Source organism: Ovis canadensis, chromosome 13 (genome assembly GCF_042477335.2).
Source record: "Ovis canadensis isolate MfBH-ARS-UI-01 breed Bighorn chromosome 13, ARS-UI_OviCan_v2, whole genome shotgun sequence".
In the NCBI taxonomy this organism is placed as follows: Eukaryota; Metazoa; Chordata; class Mammalia; order Artiodactyla; family Bovidae; genus Ovis; species Ovis canadensis.
The window spans coordinates 46,032,866-46,055,294 of record NC_091257.1 but is presented as its reverse complement, the minus strand read 5'-3'; the positions used below and the strand labels follow the sequence as shown (position 1 = coordinate 46,055,294).

Genomic DNA, 22,429 nt, shown 5'->3' with positions numbered 1-22,429 from the left:
ATTCCAGTTTATACCACACATAAAGTCCTGAAAGTTGTGAGTACTATTAATTGTTTAAATGACCTGTGCTTCGATGATGTAAAGCAGCAGTCTCCAACCTTTTTGGCACCAGGGATGGGTTTCATGGAAGACAGTTTTTCCATGGATGAGGGCAGTGGAAGATGGTTTCAGGATGATTCAAGTGCATTATATTTATTATACTAAGGCATCTGCCTGCAGTGTGGGAGACCTGGGTTCAACCCCTGGGTTGGAAAGATCCCCTGTAGAAGGAAATGGCAACCCACTCCAGTACTCTTGCCTGGAAAATCCCATGGACAGAGGAGCCTAGTAGGCTACAGTCCATGGGGTCGCAAAGAGTTGGACATGACTGAGTGACTTCACTTTCTTTCTTATTTCTGTTTTGTGGCAATCTCAGGATATTCTGCCTTGACTTTTGGGGTTAGGGTTCATGCTCCTACGAGAATCTAATACTGCAGCCGATTTGATCAGAGGCGGAGCTCAGGTGGTGATGTGAGCTATGGGGAACAGATGTAAATAGAGATGAAGCCTCATTCACTTGCTCATTACTCACGTCCTGCTATGTGGCCTGGTTCCTAACAGGCCATGGACCAGTACTGGGGGCCCTCTGCTGTAATGAATGATACTGCAACTGCCCTATCTTCACATCAAAATAATCTCTAACAGGAATGAGTCAAAAATTTTGTGTAGCTTCTAACACTAACTTTAAGATTCACTATTCCTCCAAGCCTTGTCAAGAGATAATTTATGGCATGATGGGTCATCTGGAAAGACATTATCAAAGGATCTTAGGCAAAATCTAAAATAAATGACAGTGTCTATATGCAAATCATCCCTCCTTCCTGTATCTATTTTTAAAGTTTGGATATTTACTTATTTAATATATTACTTTTAGATGTGAAAAATATCTTACTTCTGAAATCCCATTAGAAGTAAATCAAGAAACTTTTTAATATTTAAATGACTCTTTAATATTAAATCATTGTATTTATCAAGCTATATGCATTTAGATTAAAAGTGCTAAGCAGCATCAATCAGTATACACCACTACACTCTTGGGGGTAAACAACAGGCACTATTTTTGTTCAGGAGGAGCTTAAAGTTGATTGCACAGTTAAAGGATGATACATGCGAATCAACACCAGGTAGTTCAGGAGAGCTGATATTCAAGTGCACTGGGCATAGGCTTGAAGCCATGTGCAAGTTTAAAAGGAAGGATGGTTCATGATGATTTGGTGTGAACAAGAAAGATACGCAGAATGAAAAGACCCTTATTCAGGTTAGGACAGAGGGCATTCTAGGTGAGGCAGACGTACAAAAAAGGCATTGAAGTTGAATGAGTGAAGAGGTTGACTTTATCAGGGCAGATTATTGTTAAAGCAGAGCAAAAAATAAGACTGCATAGGTGGAGAAATACCCAGATTATAAAGGATCTGGAACATCAAGCTAGTGCATTTAGATTTTATGTAGTTGGAAATAAGGAGTGATTGCACGTTTTCCAATGAGTCATAAGATGAGAACAGTATTTAAGAAAGATGACTCAGCATTCTAGGTGGATGGTCCTGGGAGAGGCTGGGGTTAGGAGCCCAGGAAGAAATTACCTTTAAGTGAGGAGGGTGCAGAGATGGTGCAGATGACAAGCTGGATGTGAGAGAAACCAAAGTTCAAAAATCATCTTAAATTTTGCAGAAATTGGTTTTAAAAGAAAGGGAAGAAAAGTCATAGACAAAATACACATTTGAGTACTTAATTATAAGAAAGAAAGAAAAGTCGCTTAGTCATGTCCGACTCTTTGCAACCCCATGGACTGTAGCCTACCAGGCTCCTCCATCCATGGGATTTTCCTCAGGTGGAGCAAGAGTCCTGGACTGGGTTGTCATTTCCTTCTCCAGGGTATCTTCCCGACGCAGGGATCGAACCCTCGTCTCCCACGTTGTAGGCAGACGCTTTACTGTCTGAGCTACCAGGGCACTTAATTATAGACAGTCTTATATTTTCACTGTGAAAAGCGCCATGCCCAGGAGACCAAAAGAATGTCAGTACTCTTAGGAGGAGGCCGTGGTTTTGCAGGAATGAGTTTAATTTGGATGATGGCAGGGCCGCCAAGTGAAATTGCCCAGGGGCAGAGAATACCAGAGCTCCAGCAAGGGGGCAGCGACACAAATAGAGAGAAGGCAGCAAAGAGAGTTTCTTAAATCAGGAGAGATGCTTTCTTTGAGAGAGACAGCATGGCACTGAATAGCCAGTCTCCCGCTCAACTCCAGGAAAGGTCCAGAGTGAGACAGCTGGAAAGGACAGAAGAATCAAGATGAGAAACAGACAAGTCACAGAAAAATGTACCAACCAGGAATAATGCAGTTATCACTGAAGTCAAGGGAGAAAAGTCTTTTACCAAGGATGGATGGTCAGTACTATTAAATTGTAAAGTAGAGGCCAGGAAAGGTTAAGATAAAGAAAAACTCATTAGATTGGATGACAACCATTAGATAAAGTATTGGGACAGAAGCCGGATCAGAAGGAACTCACCAAAGACTACAGATAGCAAGAAATGTCAGTTCAGGGTGGATTCTTCTTGTCTGGAATGAGACCAGAGTGGCCAGGGCAGCAAGGAGCTGGTGTTCAAGGCTGTTTGAGCGCTTATTTTTACCAGAGGAGAAATACATTTTCAGGGCAGGTAATATGGACTGAAACCCAACTTTGCCACCTGACAAATTTGCTAATGTCCCTGATTCTCATCAGTCCATCTATTGAAAAATGAACAAACAAAATCACACAACTGTACCTGTCTTGCAAGACTGTTTTGAGGATAAAGATAAGGTATGTTAGAGTATTTAGCACTGTGCCTGTCATACAATTTGTAAATAAATTTATTTCTTTTTTCCTCATTTTGGGTGACTCTACATGGCCATGAAGGCTATATAATCTCCTTTTCTTAAAATATTATGAATAATTGATTTACATATACATTATTATGAATGTAAATACATGGGGGATGTTTAGAATGTGGTTGTGCCAGGAGGAGGCTGACTGGATTTATTCTCAAGATATGTTTCTATGTGTGATTTGATAATACAATTAAAAGAACTATTGGAAGCTCCCTGACAGTCCAGCAGTTAGGCCTCTGCTCTCATTGCTGAGGGCCCAGGTTCAGTCTCTGGATGGAGAACTGACTAAAATCCCACAGGCTGTGTGCTCCTGCTAAGTCACTTCAGTCATGTCCGACTCTCTGCGACCCCAGAGACGGCAGCCCACCAGGCTCCTCTGTCCATGGGATTCTCCAGGCAAGAGTACTGGAGTGGGGTGCCATCGCCTTCTCCACACAGGCTATGTTGGGTGGCAAAAAAAAAAATAAATAAATAAAAATAAAAGAACTATTAATTTTATAGATGTTTTCAAGCTATTTAGGACAGACATAACAATACTGAAAACAAGGGGTTATTCTCTGGCTTCAGTATAAAATGGCCTTTATTTTTTAAAAGAAATTCTGTTCAGATGTACTTTTGGTTTTCTTTTTGGGAAAGCAGTTTCCCTCAATTGGCACCATTTCCAGCTTATGTGCATCTGGCAGATCACAGGACAGTTCTTGGAATGTGAGGCCTGGAGGTACCTTTATTAAAGAGATTCATTGTGATAAATAGGACACTGGGCTCATTTTAGACTGTTTCTTAGAGATTCTAATCAAATAACTTTTTAGAAAAGTTAATTTAATTCTGTAGGTAGATATTTCAGTGAAAACATGCCAAATTCATTATTCATTTGTAATTATATCATTATTGTTTTGAAAGGGTTGACTTGGAAAGTAATTAACATAACTGCAGTAGGGGACTTCCTGGCAGTCCAGTGGTTAGGAATTTGGGCTTTCACCACCGAGGGCCTGGGTCATGGAACTAAGATCCTGCAAGCCACCCAGTATGGCTAAGAAAAACAACTACAACAGTAGTAACAACAAAAAGATAACTGCAATAAGTAGAGAATTATGTATTTCACTGAGTGGTTGCTGTTTCAATTGACATCACATCCATTCCCTGAAGAGTCACATGGCATGATTAGGTGTTGAGCATTGTGCCTGGCACTTGAGGTGTGAGAATCAAAGATAAGCTTCAATCATGGAGCTATAAGTGGATGAGACTGATAACATGGCAAAGCCAATAAACGTGATCAACACAGAAAAATAGAGCAAAACAGCCAAAGTATGAGTGCTGTCACTCCAGGGTTCAGAAAGACATTCTAGATGGGATGGCTGAGCTGAATTTCAGAGAAACCGCACAGAAGCTGGCTTCCAGTGGGTGAATGGTTATCACAGAGCAGTGGGTGAAGAGGGGAAGCAAGCTGCATGGCGTCTGCCCCGCTTCTGAACACCAGCCTATTCATCAGTTAAGTCATTTCTTTGTGGAGAGCAGTGAGTGAAACAGCAAAGAGGACTCCGTTTTGTGACCATAACTGACATTGCTTTGCTGGGAAACATGGAACTGGAAAAGGAGGGGCTTCTTTCTAACACTGCCCAGCTTCTTCTCAGTGCAGTCAGTGCCCCTTGGAATACGGAATATTGTCTAATGATCCTTTGACCATCTGAAGTGAAAGCTCATCTGTGCCATAGCCTAGCCATATATATTATTTCAATTTACAATTATGCTAAAAGCTTTGAAAAGCAGAAATAAAAGGAAAACCCATAAAACAGTGTATATACCAACATGTAAATGCTCTGACGTGACTATGCTAAGTCTCTTGATTAAGTACTAAACTCCTTCCTATGTATGGAACCACGACAGATGCACGCATGGAAATCTGAACTGGTATGAGTACATAGGCTCTATTTGCAACTTAAAAGGTGATGGCAGTACCCATCCACAATATGAATTTCCAAATTTCAAATCAAATCGTTCCAGATAAAACAAACTACAGTCTTCCCTCAACTTATAAATAATTGCCTTCTTGGAAATTTGTTTCTTACTAAAGCAGTGCAAAATATTTTTGTGTTTATATACAGAATGAGCTTAGGTTCTGGAACCAAATGATTTTAAACAGTTTTCTTACACACGTGTCTGGCAGGACATCCACAGGTATGTGGGGTATATAAATCTTCACACTGCACACCTGTCCTGTGAATTTTGTTGGAATTCTGCAGTGTGGCTTCTAAACACTAAGTGCCAGTTTCAGCCTCAGACTACTATGATGAGCCCCAAACACCACACTTTTGCAAAACACTCCCTAGATGATACTGTTCTCATGGAAAACCTTTGTCTTAACCCACTGGGCTCAACCATCAGTCTGTGATCAGCCATAGGAGGAGGGGGTTGTCCAGTTTTGGGGAGGAGGTCAGTAATTAGGGAGGCGTCAGGTCCTATCCATTCATTCATTCGATGAATGTTAATTTGAGTACTTACTATATTCCCAACTCTGCCATAAGCACTGGAAAAGAGTCTGAGATTACATAATAATCATATTAATAATATTATTGATTTTATATAATACTACTTTTGTTGTTATATTAAAAACTCCTGCATTTAGAGCTGATTCTCTTCATTGCTCCTTTGCAAGCTCTTCTAGAGCTTGGACCAAGCTCTAGAACCAAGGCACACAGCACCAAGCCTGGCACATAGCACCAAGAATAAAAATGCTTGTTAATATGAACATGATTTTATACCGGCAGCGATGGTTATAATAAAAACCTAGAACCACTAGGACCAAGATAACATTTTCCCCAAAAGATTCTATAAAGTATCCGAGTTCAACCCCAAACCTAAAAATTTACTCTCTACTGTCATTCTCATTCCAAATTATACCCAGGCCGTTGTCCAGCAGACTCTGTCAGACGTTTCACAGTAAGATCAAAGAATTCATGAAGATACTCTGAGGTGCTACATAGTTTTCAAATAAGACTATTAAAATTCTGCTGTTATCACATTCCCAGGAAAATGTTCAAAGATAAAGTCCTAAGGAAAATGATGTCTAAAATTATGAAAAAGAAAATGGAAGTGTTAACTGCTCAGTTGTGTGTCCAGCTTTTTGCAGCTCCCTGAGACCATGGTGTAGCCCACCAGGCTCCTCTGTCCATGGAATTCTTTAGGCAAGAATACCGGAGTGTGTTGCCATCCCCTTCTCCAGGGGATCTTCTTGACCCAAGGATCACCAGGGAAAATTACGGAGTTAAATTTAAAAAGAATTAAAGCCCAATATCAAAACCTCTTGCCCTCATGCATTAAAAATTCATAGAAGTTAAAATCCCCAAATTTCCTTCCCTACTTTCTTTAGCTGCTCCAATCAAGGAAGATCTGGCAGTAGCTATCATCAGAAGTTATCTTCCACCAGATTATTTCTGCAGTTCCTTCAGGGTCTTAAATAGATTCTAACCTGCACCACTGTTAAAGAGGTTTAAAAGCTGAGAAAACACGGAAATCCTCTCAGCACTTCTCTCCATCCACAAGACTTAGAACTTAAATTCAAGCTCCAGGTCTAGGTGGTTATGGCAGAGACATGTGCTCCCAGAATGCACCAGGCAGCTGCTGGTGATGATGCAGGGCCTCAGGGTGGTCTCAGGGCGCCATTGCTGACCTCCCCCGAGTAAGAGTCCCCGCCTGCAGCTCTGCATGGTGCACTTCCTGCAAGCCTCTACACAGCCGCCCTGCCAAGTTCACAGTGGAGACGTGGCGTCGTCAGGGAAAAAACCCTGGCCTGGCCTACACTGGAGTCCAGAAGCCTCTATCATCTCCTATTTCAGCTCCATTAGGAGAAATCTTACTGTGGCAGTGAGTGAAGTAATAAGAACACCAGCTCGAGGTTGGGCATGGTTATACAGTAAGTCCTCTACATATGAACCTTCAAATTGTGAGCTTTCAAGATGAGACTATGTGTGCCAGCCCCTGTATACCAGCTGTTATACTATATAAACCTCATATAGTACCAAACTATATAGCTGATTGTGTTAATTGGGTACCTAGGTGAACTTTGTTGGACTTAACGAACAAATTGGACTTAACAGAGGAACTCTTGGAATGGAACTCGTTTGTATGTTGGGGACTTACTGTAATTTCTTTCCATCACCTTGCCCGCGTATCCATTGAAAACCCAAATCAGATCTTGCAACTCCTGTAGGAGATACAAGGCCCTTCGCATGAGGCATATGAAGCATCGGCCTTGTCCCAGTGAACTCCCCGGCCCCACGTCTGTTCTCTTACCTAATCTGCAGGCCGGTGGGTCACAGGGCAGGGAGGTGTTGAAACAGGTCAGGCCTTCTGTCCTTCTGTGGCCTTCCACACCTGGATGCATCTGCCCAGGGTGCCCTTCCTGTTGTCTCAGTCTGGAAGGCCTCTGCTCACAGTTCAGGCGTCTGTGTGGGGTCTGTCCAGACTCAATCGTATGAGTTCCCCTCATGCACTGAACTCTTTTCCTATAGCACTCATATTTCTCTATTTATGTATAATTCACACACACACACACACATATTTAATTTATGAACCTCTTCTCATTAATCTCTGAGTCAAATTAGTGTCTTAAAGGTATGGGAAGTGCTTATTCATCCTTTTATAGACAGGACCTAGCTCGGAGGCCTGACACACAGCACCAAGAATAAAAATGCTTGTTGATATGACCATGATTTTATACAGGCAGCGATGGTTATAATAAAAACCTAACTTGTTTACCAGAAAAAGTACACTGCCTAAAACTTGGCAAATCTGCTCTTCTGTAAAATGAGGGGATTAGATAACTCAGCCCCTCAGTCTCTTTTGGGTTTAAAATCTTACTAAAATTTTATTAAAATCATGTTCAAAGAGAGACACAGTGCCATCTAGTGGGAAATGTATTTTTGTGTTTATTTTGACAAGACCGTTTTTAACCATTTGATGTATTCCCAGCATCTTAAAGTAATGTCAGGGATCATGGCGCTGCTGAGGCTTAATAACACACCGTGGTTCTGTTATCAGTTCCATCTTTGAATCCACACAGATATTTGTTTTAGCAGTGCAATAGGGATTGCTCAGATGGAGAACACTTTGTCTTCTAGTGATGTGTTTGAGAAAATACAAGCACTCACTATTTCAACATTTGCTGAAGGGCATTTGCTGAAAGCTCCTTTGCCTGGGGGTTGTTCTGGGTGCTGGTGACATACAGGAAATAGTGAGAGGTCCCCTCACCCACCTATGGGTTTATATGCTTTATAGGGGAGAGACCAGAAGAAGTAAATAAGCAATAAACAAGGTAGGTCTTGTTTATAGTTAGAAAAGAGAACAGGAAGATCCTGGGGGAGTGCCCACTAGGTAGGGTTGGGCTCTGAGGGGGTGGCATCTGAGCAGAGACCCTATGATGAGGAATGGGCCATCCAAGGGCTGAGGAGAGAGCTCATGGCAGAGGAGCAGCTCAGAGAGACTTGCCAGGGGATGGAGGAGTTACATGGAGACCTGGGTTCAATCCCTGGGTCAGGAAGATCCCTGGAGAAGGGCATGGCAACCCACTCCAATATTCTTGCCTGGAGAATCCCCATGGACAGAGGAGCCTGGGGGGCTACAGTCCTCTATAGGGTCACAAGGAGTTGGACACGACTGAATGACTAAGCACAGCACACCTCAGAGGAGCGGGCAAGTGTGAAGAGCAGCCCAGGCCAGACAAGAGGGGCCTTGCAGACCATGCTAAAGAGGGTGGATTTAAGTGAAGATGCAATGAGATCCCCGGGGACATGGCAGGCCAAGCAGGATCTTTGCCTGTTCTAAGCTTACAGATGTTCAGGCAGCCGGGGGAGAATGCTCTGTGGAGTCAGGGCTATGAAAACTGTTACCACAGTATAGGTGAGGAAGCCCTGTGGGAGCACCGGAGATGGAGCCCTTGGGACAGAGGGTGAAGGTGGAGCAGAATCGACGGGGGTTCAGAAGGAGACAGGGCAGTCGAGGGTGGCTGAGGTGCTAGGCTTGAGCCATTAACTGACACAAAGATGACTCTGGGGGCTTCCCTGTGGTCCAGTGGTTAAGACTTCACCTTCCAATGCAGGCGGTGCAGGTTAGATCCCTGGTGGGGAAACTAAGATCTCACATGAGGAGGGGAGTGGTCAGGGAAGTCCACTGAGTCAGTGATGTTTAAGTCAAGACTTAACAGAGGGGAATGAAACGATATGAATAAACAGGAGAACATTCCAGGCAAAAGAAACAGCAGGTACAGTAGCGAGGATGCCGGAGCACCTGTTTCACTCCAGGAGCAGAGCAAACAAAGTGGAGGCCATTAAGAGTTCAGCTGGGAAAGCCCAGGAGTAGGAGTGGGAGCAGGTTCTATCAGGCCTCACAGGCCCTAGCCACGGCTTTGAGTGGGTGGGGAGGGCTTAGGAGAGCTCTTAGCGGAGCAGCAACCTGGTCTGACTAACACTTAAACTGTATCCTCTGGCTGGTGTGTTGAAAACAGACTGTAGAGGGTCAAGAGCAGGACCGGGGGCATCCGTGGGAAGATGCGATGAGAATCAGGCAAGAGGTCACAATGGCTTGGACCTGCGCCGTTAGTCGGGACAGAGGTGAAGGTGGTGATGGGTTTGTGGCTCTAATGACACATTATTTTTTAAATCAAATATGACTTTCCCAATGAGAAAAAAATTGTAGGCCATTATACTAGATTCTTACTGAAAATCATTATAGCGTAATTGATTCGATAACAATTCAGTTCCTAAATTAAAACCAGCATTAAGAACATTAGTGTAAGATTCTTAACTATGACCTCTTGTAACTTCATGTGCATTTTAGTGTAAAATATGCAACTTCTTTGTGACTAATGGAAAACTAATGAGCTGTTTTTCTTTTCAGTTATATGATGGGGACAGTGAAAATGCCAACTTGGCTGGAACATTCTGTGGTTCCACCATACCTGCCCCCTTTATCTCTTCTGGAAACTTCCTTACAGTTCAATTTGTCAGTGACTTGACTTTAGAAAGAGAAGGATTTAATGCTACATATACCATCATGGACAGTGAGTAAACTGAGACATTTTTACATGTTATAAAACACATGTGTATTTATGCACTCAAAATAATGACATGATTATATCTATACTCAATGTTAATTACTAACCTCAGTATTAATTACTAAACTCAATGTTAATTACTATCTGAGCTCAATGTCAGTTACTAAACACCCTATTAATTACTTTGTGTTTAATCCATGGTACAAATTTGGTGCAATTCTTAGTCAAGAATGTATAATGTAAATCCTTCCTAGAATGATATAAATACAGCTCCTTTGGGTTAGAAGAACAAGGAAAATAGAACTTTAAATATTATATGTGTGATGAGTTACAAGTAAAATGTCTTCTAAGTTGTTTTTTATTTCCCATCTCAGTGCCTTGTGGCGGAACATTTAATGCAACTCATACCCCACAAAGTATTTCGTCACCCAATTCATCAGACCCAAATGTCCCCCTTGCCACCTGTACTTGGGTCATTGAAGCTCCCCTACATCAGCAGGTCAAGATAACTGTGTGGGCATTTCAGCTGCACTCTCAAGACTGCAACCAGAACTACTTAGAGTTTCAGGACCCATTGGAGGTAACAATTGTATGAATGACAGAAACATCTATAACCTTTTCATCAGAATTTGCAAAACACTTGAAGTAATGAGGACATGACTGGATAAGTTCTCAAAGTTACTCCTAGCCTTTTATGACACCCTCTATTTATAGGCATTAAGAAACCTGAACTTGGTCTGTAGGTTGTGTGCCTACTTGCCATCTGGGTGTCTTGGCAAAAGTGCCTGGCCCTGAAGTAGAGAACAGACTGTGGCCACGGAGAGGGAAGGAGAGGGCGGGATGAACTGGGAGGGTGGCACTGGCAATCTCCACCACCATGTGTGAAATAGATGGCTGGTGGGAAGCTGCTGCACAGCTCAGGGAGCCCAGCTCCATGCTCCGTGATGACCTGGAGGGCAGGATGTGGGAGTGGGAGGCAGGCTCAAGAAGGCAGGGACATATGTATACTCATGGCTGATTCACATTGCTGACCTGGAGAAGGGCCTGGCAACCCACTGCAGTATTCTTGCCTGGAGAATTCCATGGACAGAGGAGCCTGCAGGCTACAGTCCATGGGGTCGCAAAGGGTCGGACACGACTGAGCTAGTAACATGCACGCACACATTGTTGTACAGCAGAAACCAACACATCATTGTAAAGCAATTATCGTCCAATTAAAAATAAACTAAAACAAAAAAGTGCCTGCTCTTGTGCCCCATCCACAGAGACTGATTCCCCAATTAACCTGAATTTTTAAGAAACTTTTCATTTTGTATTGGAGTATGGCCGATTAACAAGGATGGGATCGTTTCAGGCTGTTAACCGGAGTTTTTGACGTGCATCTTTGCTGTTCTGCCTGCAGTGCTCCAGGCAGAAGCCCGTCTGTAGTCAGCGGGATCTGTGTGTAGAACAAATTGGAGGGTTCGGTTAAGAAGCCATTTGGTACCGGTCTAGGGGGACTATAGTCATAGTTTAAAAAAACAGAGGAAAGTTGTTTTGTTTTTTAAAAAATGGATCAGTCTGAATTGCTCATGGGGTAAGATGTTAGATTGTTGACTGCAAAAGTGTGATGGTCACAGAATACCTGAGGATTTGGGCATCAACATCATGTGACTAGGTGGTTGACATAAAGAGAACGATGGGATTAGAGTGTAGGAATCCTGAACTGAGGATGCTGCCTGGTGGAGGCACCTGGGAATACGTGGAATGTCTCGCTGCAGTTTAAGGAGCAACTCATACACTGCAAGTTTGCTAAAGGGTGGTGAGAGAGGGCCAGGAACAGTGCTGGTTAGTCGTAGGGGCTTCCGAACAACGGAGACGCCCCGGGTGAACTGTAGTGAGCTCCAGCAGCCTGGCTGAGCTCTGACAACAGCATAGCCCTTAGAGAGGACTTGGGGTGAGGGGGACGGTCCTGTTTTCGGTAGGCAGGGGGCTGCCCTGTGGTATCAGCAGAAACCTCTCCACCTCTCACCCGCCCCTCAGATGTGAGACATCTGTCACTTCCATGGCCAAGGTGACATCTTACTGCAGAGTGCTTGAAACTCTATAATTGGTCTCCATGGTTAAATACTTAAACTGTATTTTTATATGCAGTTTAATTTCTGCTGTGGCCTGTTCTCTTTGGAAACTAAACCTACTGACCCTTGGCTTCCATTCCATTTCAGAGTAATGGAAACCCAGGAATTCGCTTCTGCAGTGGAAATGTGTCAGCCGTGCCCACGTTTTACTCCTCCACGAGCACTGCAGTCATCGTTTTCAAATCAGAAGCTTTCAATATAAACTCCAGAGTGGGTTTTACCTATCAGATTGCAGGTGAGCTTGGGGATTTAATCTTTTATTCAGAAAAACTGCCATTATTACAATTACGGCTGGAGTTGACGCCTGTGAGTAAATTAAGGTTTGTTGACACAAACCATACCCAGATGAAGTAAGACTTTACCGGAAGCCTAGCCCCATTTAGTAAATGACTAAAGCTGGCTTCTGGAGAGTTAAAGCAAATGAAATACTTAAAATGTTGAGAATGCAGGATATTAAGTTCATGTTGTTAATTAAAAATATATACCAGTTACTATGTTAATTATGCTCTTAACCACATAGAGAAATCACTATGTATTAGAAAATTACTTTGGAAAAACCAAGGAGCCTTGAAAGAGTTACTTGTTCACTGTCACCAAGAAATTGATTTCCAGAGAACACTTTATGTAATGTTCGTTCCAAGCTTGATTAAAACCAAAGCTGCCTTTGATTAAAACAAACAAAAACACTCAGGGTATTTTTACCAAAAATGGTCGAAAGCTATCATTTGCCAGTTGTATCAGAACGAACAATTCATCAAGGTATTTGAGGAAACATCCTCAGACAAAACTCTGTCTTGGAGGTAGAGTCTGTATGTCCAGAGTCTAAATGTCAGCCAACTCCACCTCCGGATCATCAGAAAAATGCAGAGAGTGCTGGAATGCTCATCTTCATAGGAGAGCCTTCATATTTCACATTTCACACTAGGATGTTTTGTGGTAAGACACTGCGCTGTGTTTGCCCGGCACGCTGTCCACCTCAGGTCTTGGGATCTCAGTCATCTCAGAGGTAAATGGAGGAGCTAGATTAGCTTTTTTCTGAAGTTTGCTCCGATTTAATAATCTCCTTGAATTATTCCTGTCAAGTTGAAGGAGCACTAACCATTGGGATGCATACATTAATTATGATGCTGTCTTTCCTCTAAGGTTGCAATCGAGAATATAAGAAGGCATTTGGCAACCTGCGGAGTCCTGGCTGGCCAAGTGACTACCCCAGTGACATGGACTGCACAGCCGTGCTCACAGCCCCCGGCAGCCACACCATCTCCCTCTTCTTTCACTCATTTGGCATCGAGGACTCAAGTGGCTGCACACATGACTTCTTGGAGGTAACACGCGTCTGAATACCGTGTAAAGGAACTATGTAAAAGATGCTGGATCCCTCAAGATTTGTCACCGTTCCCTCTGCTACTGCGAATCATATTCCTTCCTCATTTCATTAAATTGTCCATCATCCCTTCAGCCCCTAAATAGCGACCATCTCCAAGATCCAGACACGGGAAATCCAGGAGGGAACAAGACATAGTCAGGGTTCCCCGGAGGCTCACAATCCATGGGAAAGACAAGACAGGAAGTAGTCTGCTCTTGTTGACCAACAGCCAGCAAGGTTAGGGGCACTTAACCCATCTGGGGACAGAGAAGGCATCTTGAAGGCACTGATATGTGGCTTGAGACTGGAAGGACCAGAGGGAGGTCAAGTGCAAAGTGCTAATTCTGGAGATGGAAGACGTGTCTGAATTTAATAAGAAATGATACTAAATCATTTACCTGATTTTGCTAATGGCCACAGTATGTTTGGGGCATCCTCAGTGTTCTCTACGGAGAGTGTCTCCTTGACCACCTGTTTGGCAGACACAAGAGGAACGCTCTGTTTCTTCCCCCTCCTCTGGAGCACCTTTGCTGCTTGCCTGTCCCGTACCCACCCTACCCTCCTTCTCCCGAAACACACTGAGAGAGAACCCTCCCTTGTCTGGGGCTTAGCACCTATATTTTGCTGTAAAAACCGTAGCGTTCTCTCCTGTGTCCTTTGCAGACTCTGTTGGAAATGCATTCATTCTTAGGAAGTAAACTGAGTTGCTGAGTAAGCCTCATACATACAAAGATGCTGAACCCCTCTGTGAATTGAATTCACACCTAAATCTTAACCCAAGAGTCCCTAAGTTGGCTATGTTTCATGTGCATGTGAATCTCTGGCAAGGTTTCCAAAAAGTCAGTTTGTTCCCCTACACCTGTTATGGGGTTTTCTTATCCTGGAAAGTGCCCGCGCCCCACCCCCCCACCCCCGGCCCCGCAATAGAATTCATCTAAGTCCTTGGTTAATGACTATGCTCAACCTAGAGTGTAAAATTCTCAGAGGAAGCGTATGCCTTTTCATGGGGAACCTTAGCCATGGTAGAAACTGGGAGGACATGGATGTAGCAGGGAGGAGATGAGAGAAGGACAGTCTTGTTGGCATCAATCAGGTTACTAAACTCAGACCTACGTACGTACCCACCATGGAGGCTGAACAGCTCCATGGAGCATAAAGCAGAAGTGAGAGGTGGAGTGAGACACAGAAAAAGGACGAACCATCAGACGGTTCAGAGTCGCAGTGCAGCTACTCCTGGTCCACATCAAGCCTGAGTTGCCCGTTAGTGACTAGCGTGAACTCTGCTGCTTGCCTCTGGTTGCTGGGAAGCAAGGGCAAGTCTCCAGCCGCTGTGCCTTAACCCATAGAAATGGGCCTGAAACTTCTGTCCAATAAGCAAAGACGGGAAATGGCAGCTCAGGCGTGCAAAGCCCAACTGTTTCTGGTTTTCAGCGGGAAGATTCTGGCATGGTTTACTGCAGCCTCAGCATTCCATTCATGTTAAAGATGATGAGAATGGAAATTTATCAATGAGGATTCTGAATGTATTATACCCCTCGAAGGCCAAGCTCTCGACCCCATCTGAAATCCGCCTTTGCCTTTAGCAACCCTTTCAGGCTCATCTGAACTCCCAGAGATGCTCTCTGCTCTCCTGTCCCATTCCTCCTGTGCAGAGAGAAATGAAAAGGACGATTCATTGGCATATTCTGTGAGAATGACTATCCTGCTCCTTCTTTTAGAGCATCAGCTTTCTAAAGAGGATCCAGAGGGAAAAGACCCATATTGAGATGAGTAGGGCAGCTGGACTTCTGTCTGCTGTCTGTGAACTGGCTGCTCCACCCACAGCAAGGCTACTTTGTATAAACACTTAGCAGAATAATCTAGAAAGGCATTTTTCTCTCCTGCTGGCTACTCTATAGACCTAAAAGGAATCTCTCCAGGGACTCCTGTCGTGGTCTAGTGGTTAGGACAGTGCTTTCACTGCTGAGGCCCAGGTTCGATCCCTGGTCGGGAAACTAAGATCCCGCAAGTCTTGTGGTAAAACAAACAAAAAGCTGGGGTGGGGAATATCTCCTGAGCAACACAACCTGACCAGACCACCTACCACACCTCTGAAAACATTCTGTGACTTAAGACAACCAACAATTAACCGCATGGTAAACTATGGGATTATAAAGGAAACAGAGGTGCTTTCAGGATTTTAAATACAGGTATCAACTCAATAAAGTCAGCATCCATCCAGGAGGGGCTGGATTCAGCCCAGACTCCTGGATCACGTGTCTTCATAGCTCTCAAGAGTCCTCCTCCAAATGGGGCTGATTGTGAATGTGTAGCAGGACCAGGCTGGAGGGCAGAATTTGATTGAATTCACAGTGTGGGTACCACACTCACACGCCAGCTCGTTTCCTGTTTTCACATGTGTCTACACCATGTAATGATTTTTTTTTTTAAGAAATCTATTCAGCTTCACAGTGTATTTTTAAAATATATCTAAACAGTCAGAAATTTTATAGATTGTTTAATTATGTCCTTCTCCCATATAGAAATTCATTTTGTTTTGACTTTATCACACTTTGTATGTTGTTTTTTCATGGCCCCTTTATAGTCGAGCCATTTTTAAGGAGAGATAAAAGCATAACTGCGGTATGATGAATAGACTACAGCAGAGTTAACTGGGAACGATGCAGCTATTTTTCTCCCTGCATCTTTTTAAAGTTCACTTTAGCTGCATTCTTTGAAGCATCTCCCCAAGAACAAAGATATAACTAGTTTTGTTATACAGCAATCAACTAGTTGGTTATGTCAGCAGAAACATACCTCCGTGTTTTAACTGCTGGAGATGAATACATATTTCTGAATCCAAGTGTAAATAGTTTTTGATTTACAAATTGCATGTTTCTCTCCTTTGCAAATGAAGGTGCTGTCTGAGTGTAAGTATATATAAAAAGACAAAGTTTTCCTCAAAAAAGTTGTTCAGATAGTCTCATGTCTTAATGTAGAGCAATGATAGACCAGAAAAGAAGGTACTATATGTTTAAGTGTCATCATTAACGCTGCATTTTTAAAGGTCAGAAATGGAAGTGAGAGCAGTTCGCCATTACTGGGCACATACTGTGGGACTCTGCTGCCAAATCCCATTTTCTCCCAGAGTCATGAACTATACCTTCGATTTAAGAGTGATGGTGCAACTTCCGGTCGTGGATATGAAATTATCTGGACCTCTTCACCCTCCGGTAAGACACTGGCACTTTGACAGGTCAAGTGATGCAGCCGAGAAAAACACCCAGTGTCTCGTAGAAAAGACAGTTAAAGGGACCTCATCTTTCTCCCCAATCTGTGTACTTGATCATTTTCTGTTAAAAATAGAGATTTTTTTAATGACGAAATTATAGATTTTAAAAATTCTACTTGTATTTATTATTTCTCTAAAGAATACATATCTACATATGAGGTGCAGATAAGGTATAAAGATTTTGTAATTTATACATTTTGATTTTGTCATATTTTTAAAAATTTTTGTGCATTTATTTATTTTTGACTGTGCTGTGCTAGCCCTTCCTAAGAGGGCTTTTCTCTAGCCGTGGAGAGCGGAGGCTACTCTTCGTTTCGGTGTGCGGGCTTCTCGTTGGGGTGCTTTCTCTTGTTGTGAAGCGTGGGCTCTAGGGCGAAGGCTTTGGTAGTTGAGGTAGGCGGGCTCCATAGTTGAAGTTCCCGAGCTCTAGAGCACAGGCTCAGTCACTGTGGTACATGGGCTTAGTTGCTTCAAGGCATGTGGGATTTCCCAGACCAGGGAGTGAACCGGCGTCTCCTACATTGGCAGGCAGATTCTTTACCACTGAGCCACCAGAGAAGCCGATTTTTGTCATATTTTTAACTTTTGGTTTGATCATCAAGGTGTACTTCTCTGAAAATTAAATAAAAGTTTGCCAAAAAGTTACAAACACATACTTGAGTACATCTACGCAGCTGTGTTCCTTGGAGGCACTCTCATTCCTGGACAGTCCTGGAGATAAATGGCTCTTACAGGGAGTAAGCACCTTCCTGCAGTTTGGGTTGGCTGTTTACTGATGAGTGAAGGAAATTTAAGTCATGTCAATACATTCAACTCAAGAAAGAAAGAATATTTTTATGAAATCGGCCCGAGAATATCTAAAAACTTTCAAAATAAGAATGTGGAAATGATTTATTTAAATATGCCGAGTGACTACAAAAGGATTCTGTCAAGACAGTTGTGGATAATGATTTCTCGGTACCTGCACAAAAGTAACAGATGATCTCTATGCCCTAATTATACAGAGAAGGAAATGAAACACCCAATTGATGAGTTGCCTTAAACGCACAGCCAGACTGTGGCAGAGGCAGGCCCACACCCCCACTGGTCAGAAACCCAGCTCTGTGCTCTTTAATTATGCTCTACAGTTTCTTCCTGCGTACAGCGTATCTGGATGCCCATGCCATCTGGTCTAAATCATGATAGATTTCCTGTGCAAACTGACAAACTGAAAAAATTAACACTGATACTTAAAAAGCTTTGGCTTTCTCTTTGGGAGGGAAGGGGGACTACCCTGGTGGTCTGGCGGTTAAGCTTTTGTGCTTCCACTGCAGGAAGTGTGGGTTCAGTCCCTGGTCAGGGAACTAAGACCCCCACATGCCACACGACTTGGCCAAAAAGAAAAAAGAAAATAAACTTTGACTTTTTAAGCATATCAGTCTTGGAGCTTTCAGTTCTATGCCTGGTAAAGTCACTTTTTTTTTTAGTAAAGTAATTACTGCCTCAATGGACATGAGTTTGAGCAAACTCTGGGGGATGGTGAAGGACAGGGAAGCCCGGGGTGTTGCAGTCCATAGGGTCACAGAGAGTCAGACACGACTGAGCTACTGAACAAACAACAAAAATGACAAATTACTGCCAAAACCTAAAATAAAACACCTGTTTCTGTGATCCTGCCCCAGAATTTCCCTTTTAATTTTACTTCACCCACATCATCACCAAGTCACTGCCTTTGAGTCAAAGTACTCGAGATCAATCCAAGTACCTATACCACCAAAGTACCCACGATTGACTTCACTCTCTCCTGCAGTTACTTTATCAAGATCTTGATTTTCCCATTGCATTCTCAACTCACTATTTTCAAAAAACAGACCTGGAGGAAGTCGGTCCTAAGTGATGAGCTGCAGGGGAAGGAATATATGGTGGAGATGGGGATGAAGGCGGCAGGTGGTGATGGAGGAGAAGAATGTAGCCCATGAAGGCACAGGAAAAGGGTTTCTGCCTCCACTTTTCCTGCAAGGAGTCTCAGCACCTTAGGAAAATGTGTCGCATTGTCTTAAGTGCACTAAAGTACAGTGGATGGTTTCTGCTTGACTGAATCCAACTTCGTGCCTCTGTTTCCTGGCAGGCTGTGGTGGGACTCTTTATGGAGACAGTGGCTCGGTCACCAGCCCTGGCTATCCGGGCACTTACCCAAACAATACTCACTGTGAATGGGCCATCCTTGCTCCTGCTGGAAGACCAGTCACCGTCAGCTTTTACTTTATCAGCATCGACGATCCCGGAGAATGTGTCCAAAACTACCTCCTGCTCTACGATGGACCTGATGCTAATTCTCCATCCTCCGGGCCCTATTGTGGCGCAGTGAGTAGAACAAGCTTTTAAACAAATCCAATTATCACTTTAAAATAATTATAGTAGCTTTAAAGGGCATGTTTAAAGGCAGACATGCAATCACAGAGCACAACATACTTTTATTAATACAAACTCAGTTTTCTAACTTTCCTGTTTATTTGGGGAGCACGAGTGCCACCTAGTGGACCTTTCATTAAATTAATAATGGTGGTAGTGGTGGTTTAGTCTCTATGTCATACCTGACTTTAGCCCACCAGGCTCCTCTGTCCGTGGGATTTGCCAGGCAAGAATACTGGAATGGGTTGCCATTTTCTCCTCTAAGGGATCTTCCCGACCCAGGGATCAAATCCAGGTCTCCTGCATTACAGGCAGATTCTTTACCGACCCAGCCACCAGTATTAACTGTTACCAAACTTGACTGTGCATCAAAATTACGTATGCAGTTATTTAGCATCACAGACTTCCAGTCCCCACTCAGCCCATAGAATCAAAGTTCCTGGGGGAGCACCTGTGGCCTGCTGCTTTGTGGAAGTTCCATGTGTGGTTTAAAGGCACTGTCCAGGGTTGCCCATCCATGTTATTTCTGCATGACTAGAATTACAGTCTTATCTCTGTACCTCCGGGGGATCAGTCCCATGACCCCCCACAGATACCATATTCTCAGTTGCTCAGATCCCTTATAAAAACTGGCCTAGTAAGTACAGTCCATCCCACGTATCTGCGGATTCTGTATCCACAGGTTCTGTATCTGCTGGATTCTGTGGTTGGGTGAATCTGCGATGTGGAACCTGTCCTTACAGAGGGCTGACTGTATAGAAATGTTGGATGCCTGGCTCCATTCCATTCACTGCTTGCTGAAAATTGTGGGAACTCTCTGAAGAAATTCACAGGAATATTAACAGTTGTCCTGGGGACTGAGAGTTTGTTTTTGTAAATCTCAGATCTCCCCTGAGCCCTCCAGTAGATTCTGATGTTGACTCAACATTGCTGAATCCCCCCTCACTGCTGTTTGTTTTATGTGCAAGTGGATGGATGTTTCCAGAGCTTCTGTGCGAGGGACGCATGACTACTGATGAGAAGTTAGCAGTTTCTTACTGTTTCGCTCTTTGCTCATGTATGCTTTCTGATCAAATTAACAGAGAATTGCCTCTGCTGGAAATCTAGAGTTTTTAGAATATAACTTACAGTTTATAAATTTGATTAATGGTATTATCAAAAATAAATATATATTTAAAAAAGACTTTTCTAAAACTCTGAGAATTCTCCCATATATTCCTCTAAACACTTTTGGGGAATATATTTCCATACACACACATATTTTATCATGTTTTGTGGTTTGGTTTTTTTCCACTGACTGATATATCATTAACATCTTAACCATATCATTAGGTAAAGTGGGCTATCATATTTAATCACTGTGTGGTTTTCTGTTGCATGGGTGCGGCCTAATTTCTGGAACAAGGCTCCTCTGGTTTATAGACAACACATCAATCAACTCTCAGGTATCTCTGTCCCTATACACAGAGCTAATTATTGAGGGAGAAATATGGGTCACCTGACTAGTGGATATTGTCTTGCAGTTATTTAAAGGGACCTACAGAAAAGAGAGCCCAGTAAATGAGTCACATGTCAGATTTGGAAGCTCACTAGGCCTTAGACATTTAGTTGAGATTTGTAGGAATTCCCCAGGGGTCTAGTGGTTAGGACTCGGTGCTTTCTGTGACATGGCCCAGGTTCTGTCCCTGCTGGGAAACTAAGATCCCACAAACTGCACTGTGCAGCCAAAAAGAAAGAAAGAAAGAAAGAAAGAAATTTGTGAAAATTTCAAAAAAAGATTACTTCCACAATATCTTTATGTCTGTATGACTTTTTTTTTTTTTTGGTTTTCAGTGACTTTCAAATATACAATCCCATGTGATCCCTGGACTTTGCAGATAAAAGAAAACTGAGGCACTGAGAGAGAATACTGCCATTTAAACCAATGTCACATTAAATTCAAGTCTGTAATTAGATATGTCTCCTTTTCTTAACTATTGATGTTTGTAGTATTTTCCCAGTTTTAAATTTTCTTTAGTAAATTTAGACCTAGTTTCAAGAGTGATTGTTTTATTCTTTAAAGACACCATTGATTTACTTAGTGTGTTACGCCCAGCAGGGTCCGTGTATTTACAGAAAAACAGTGGGAGTCCCTCCTTGGGTAGCTGCTAATCATACAATCATTGGAAAATGTTTTCTCTGATGATAATTGTCATTGCTCACCGGCATCTGACTTACAGAATCTGAACATCTAGACGCATAAAAAAAATGACAGGAAAGTAAGGAGGAGTTTAAATTTTTTTAAAGAGAAAGGAGTTTAAAATTTTTGTAATCTGCTCATACTAGTTTGTCAGCACAGAATAACAAGTAGAAATTTGGGAGCAGGTTGAAATGGAAAGAAAAAGGGTGTGCACACAGGAATTGCACCATTGTTGTATCCCTTGGTATCTCTTTTTAGGAAAAAGAATTCCTGTGCTGTGCTCACCTGAATACTTTACTGTCTTGGAAATAAGTCATCTTGTTTTTTGTTTTTGATGACTCTGGGTAGGACTGAGGCAGGGGACCTGAGCAGAACCAGAGGAATAGGGCCCCAGACTGCAGCCTTGACCCTGTGTGATGTGCTTTGCTTATGTACATGTTACTGACTTATTTCCTACCTCACCTCTCCCACTGGGATGTCAGCTTCACGAGAGGAGGGCTTTTTGCATGTTTGGTTCATTTTTTTATATCCCTAGAAATGGCAACCCACTGCAGTGTTCTTGCCTGGAGAATCCCAGGGACGGGGGAGCCTGGTGGGCTGCCGTCTATGGGGTCACACAGAGTCGGACACGACTGAAGCGACTTAGCAGCAGCAGCAGTGCTAATAACTGGAGAAGGAAAGAGACCAATCTATCCACTCTTTCCACACACACACATACACACACAGAGATACACATACAGAACTGTTCCCCTTTTTGTGTGTTTGGTTCATTTTTTTATATCCCTAGTGCTAATAATTGGAGAAGGAAAGAGACCCGTCTACCCACTCTTTCTGCGCACACAGATACACACACACACACAACTGTTCCCCACAAAGGACATGAAAATCATCCCCCAAAGGAAAGTACAGGTGTTGGTGAAGGGAGTAATATACTTTATTCAGATGTTCATTTTAGTTGCAGACATAAGTTGTGTTTCCCATCAGAAAAATGAAAATTTCAATAAGAACTTGAATTGGAAATTGAAAGTTTAGCGACAGTTTTATTGAGATGCAATTCACATACCATAGAAATCATCTACCTAAAGGGTAAAATTCAACAACTTTTAGTCAGTTCCCAGAGCCAGGAAGCTGTTGTCACTGTGCTTGATTTTAGA

General features: G+C 42.9%; 1 protein-coding gene across 1 annotated transcript in view; it reads left to right on the top strand.

Moving 5' to 3' along the window:
• The window catches only part of CUBN (cubilin), a 273,943-nt gene that overhangs the window by 250,785 nt on the left and 729 nt on the right, over positions 1-22,429 (top strand). Inside the window, exons 61-66 of the mRNA XM_069547580.1 lie at positions 9,795-9,957; positions 10,326-10,531; positions 12,156-12,303; positions 13,212-13,393; positions 16,481-16,646; positions 18,813-19,048. Coding sequence (XP_069403681.1) covers positions 9,795-9,957; positions 10,326-10,531; positions 12,156-12,303; positions 13,212-13,393; positions 16,481-16,646; positions 18,813-19,048 — 1,101 coding nt within the window. The remainder of the gene's footprint in view (positions 1-9,794; positions 9,958-10,325; positions 10,532-12,155; positions 12,304-13,211; positions 13,394-16,480; positions 16,647-18,812; positions 19,049-22,429) is intronic.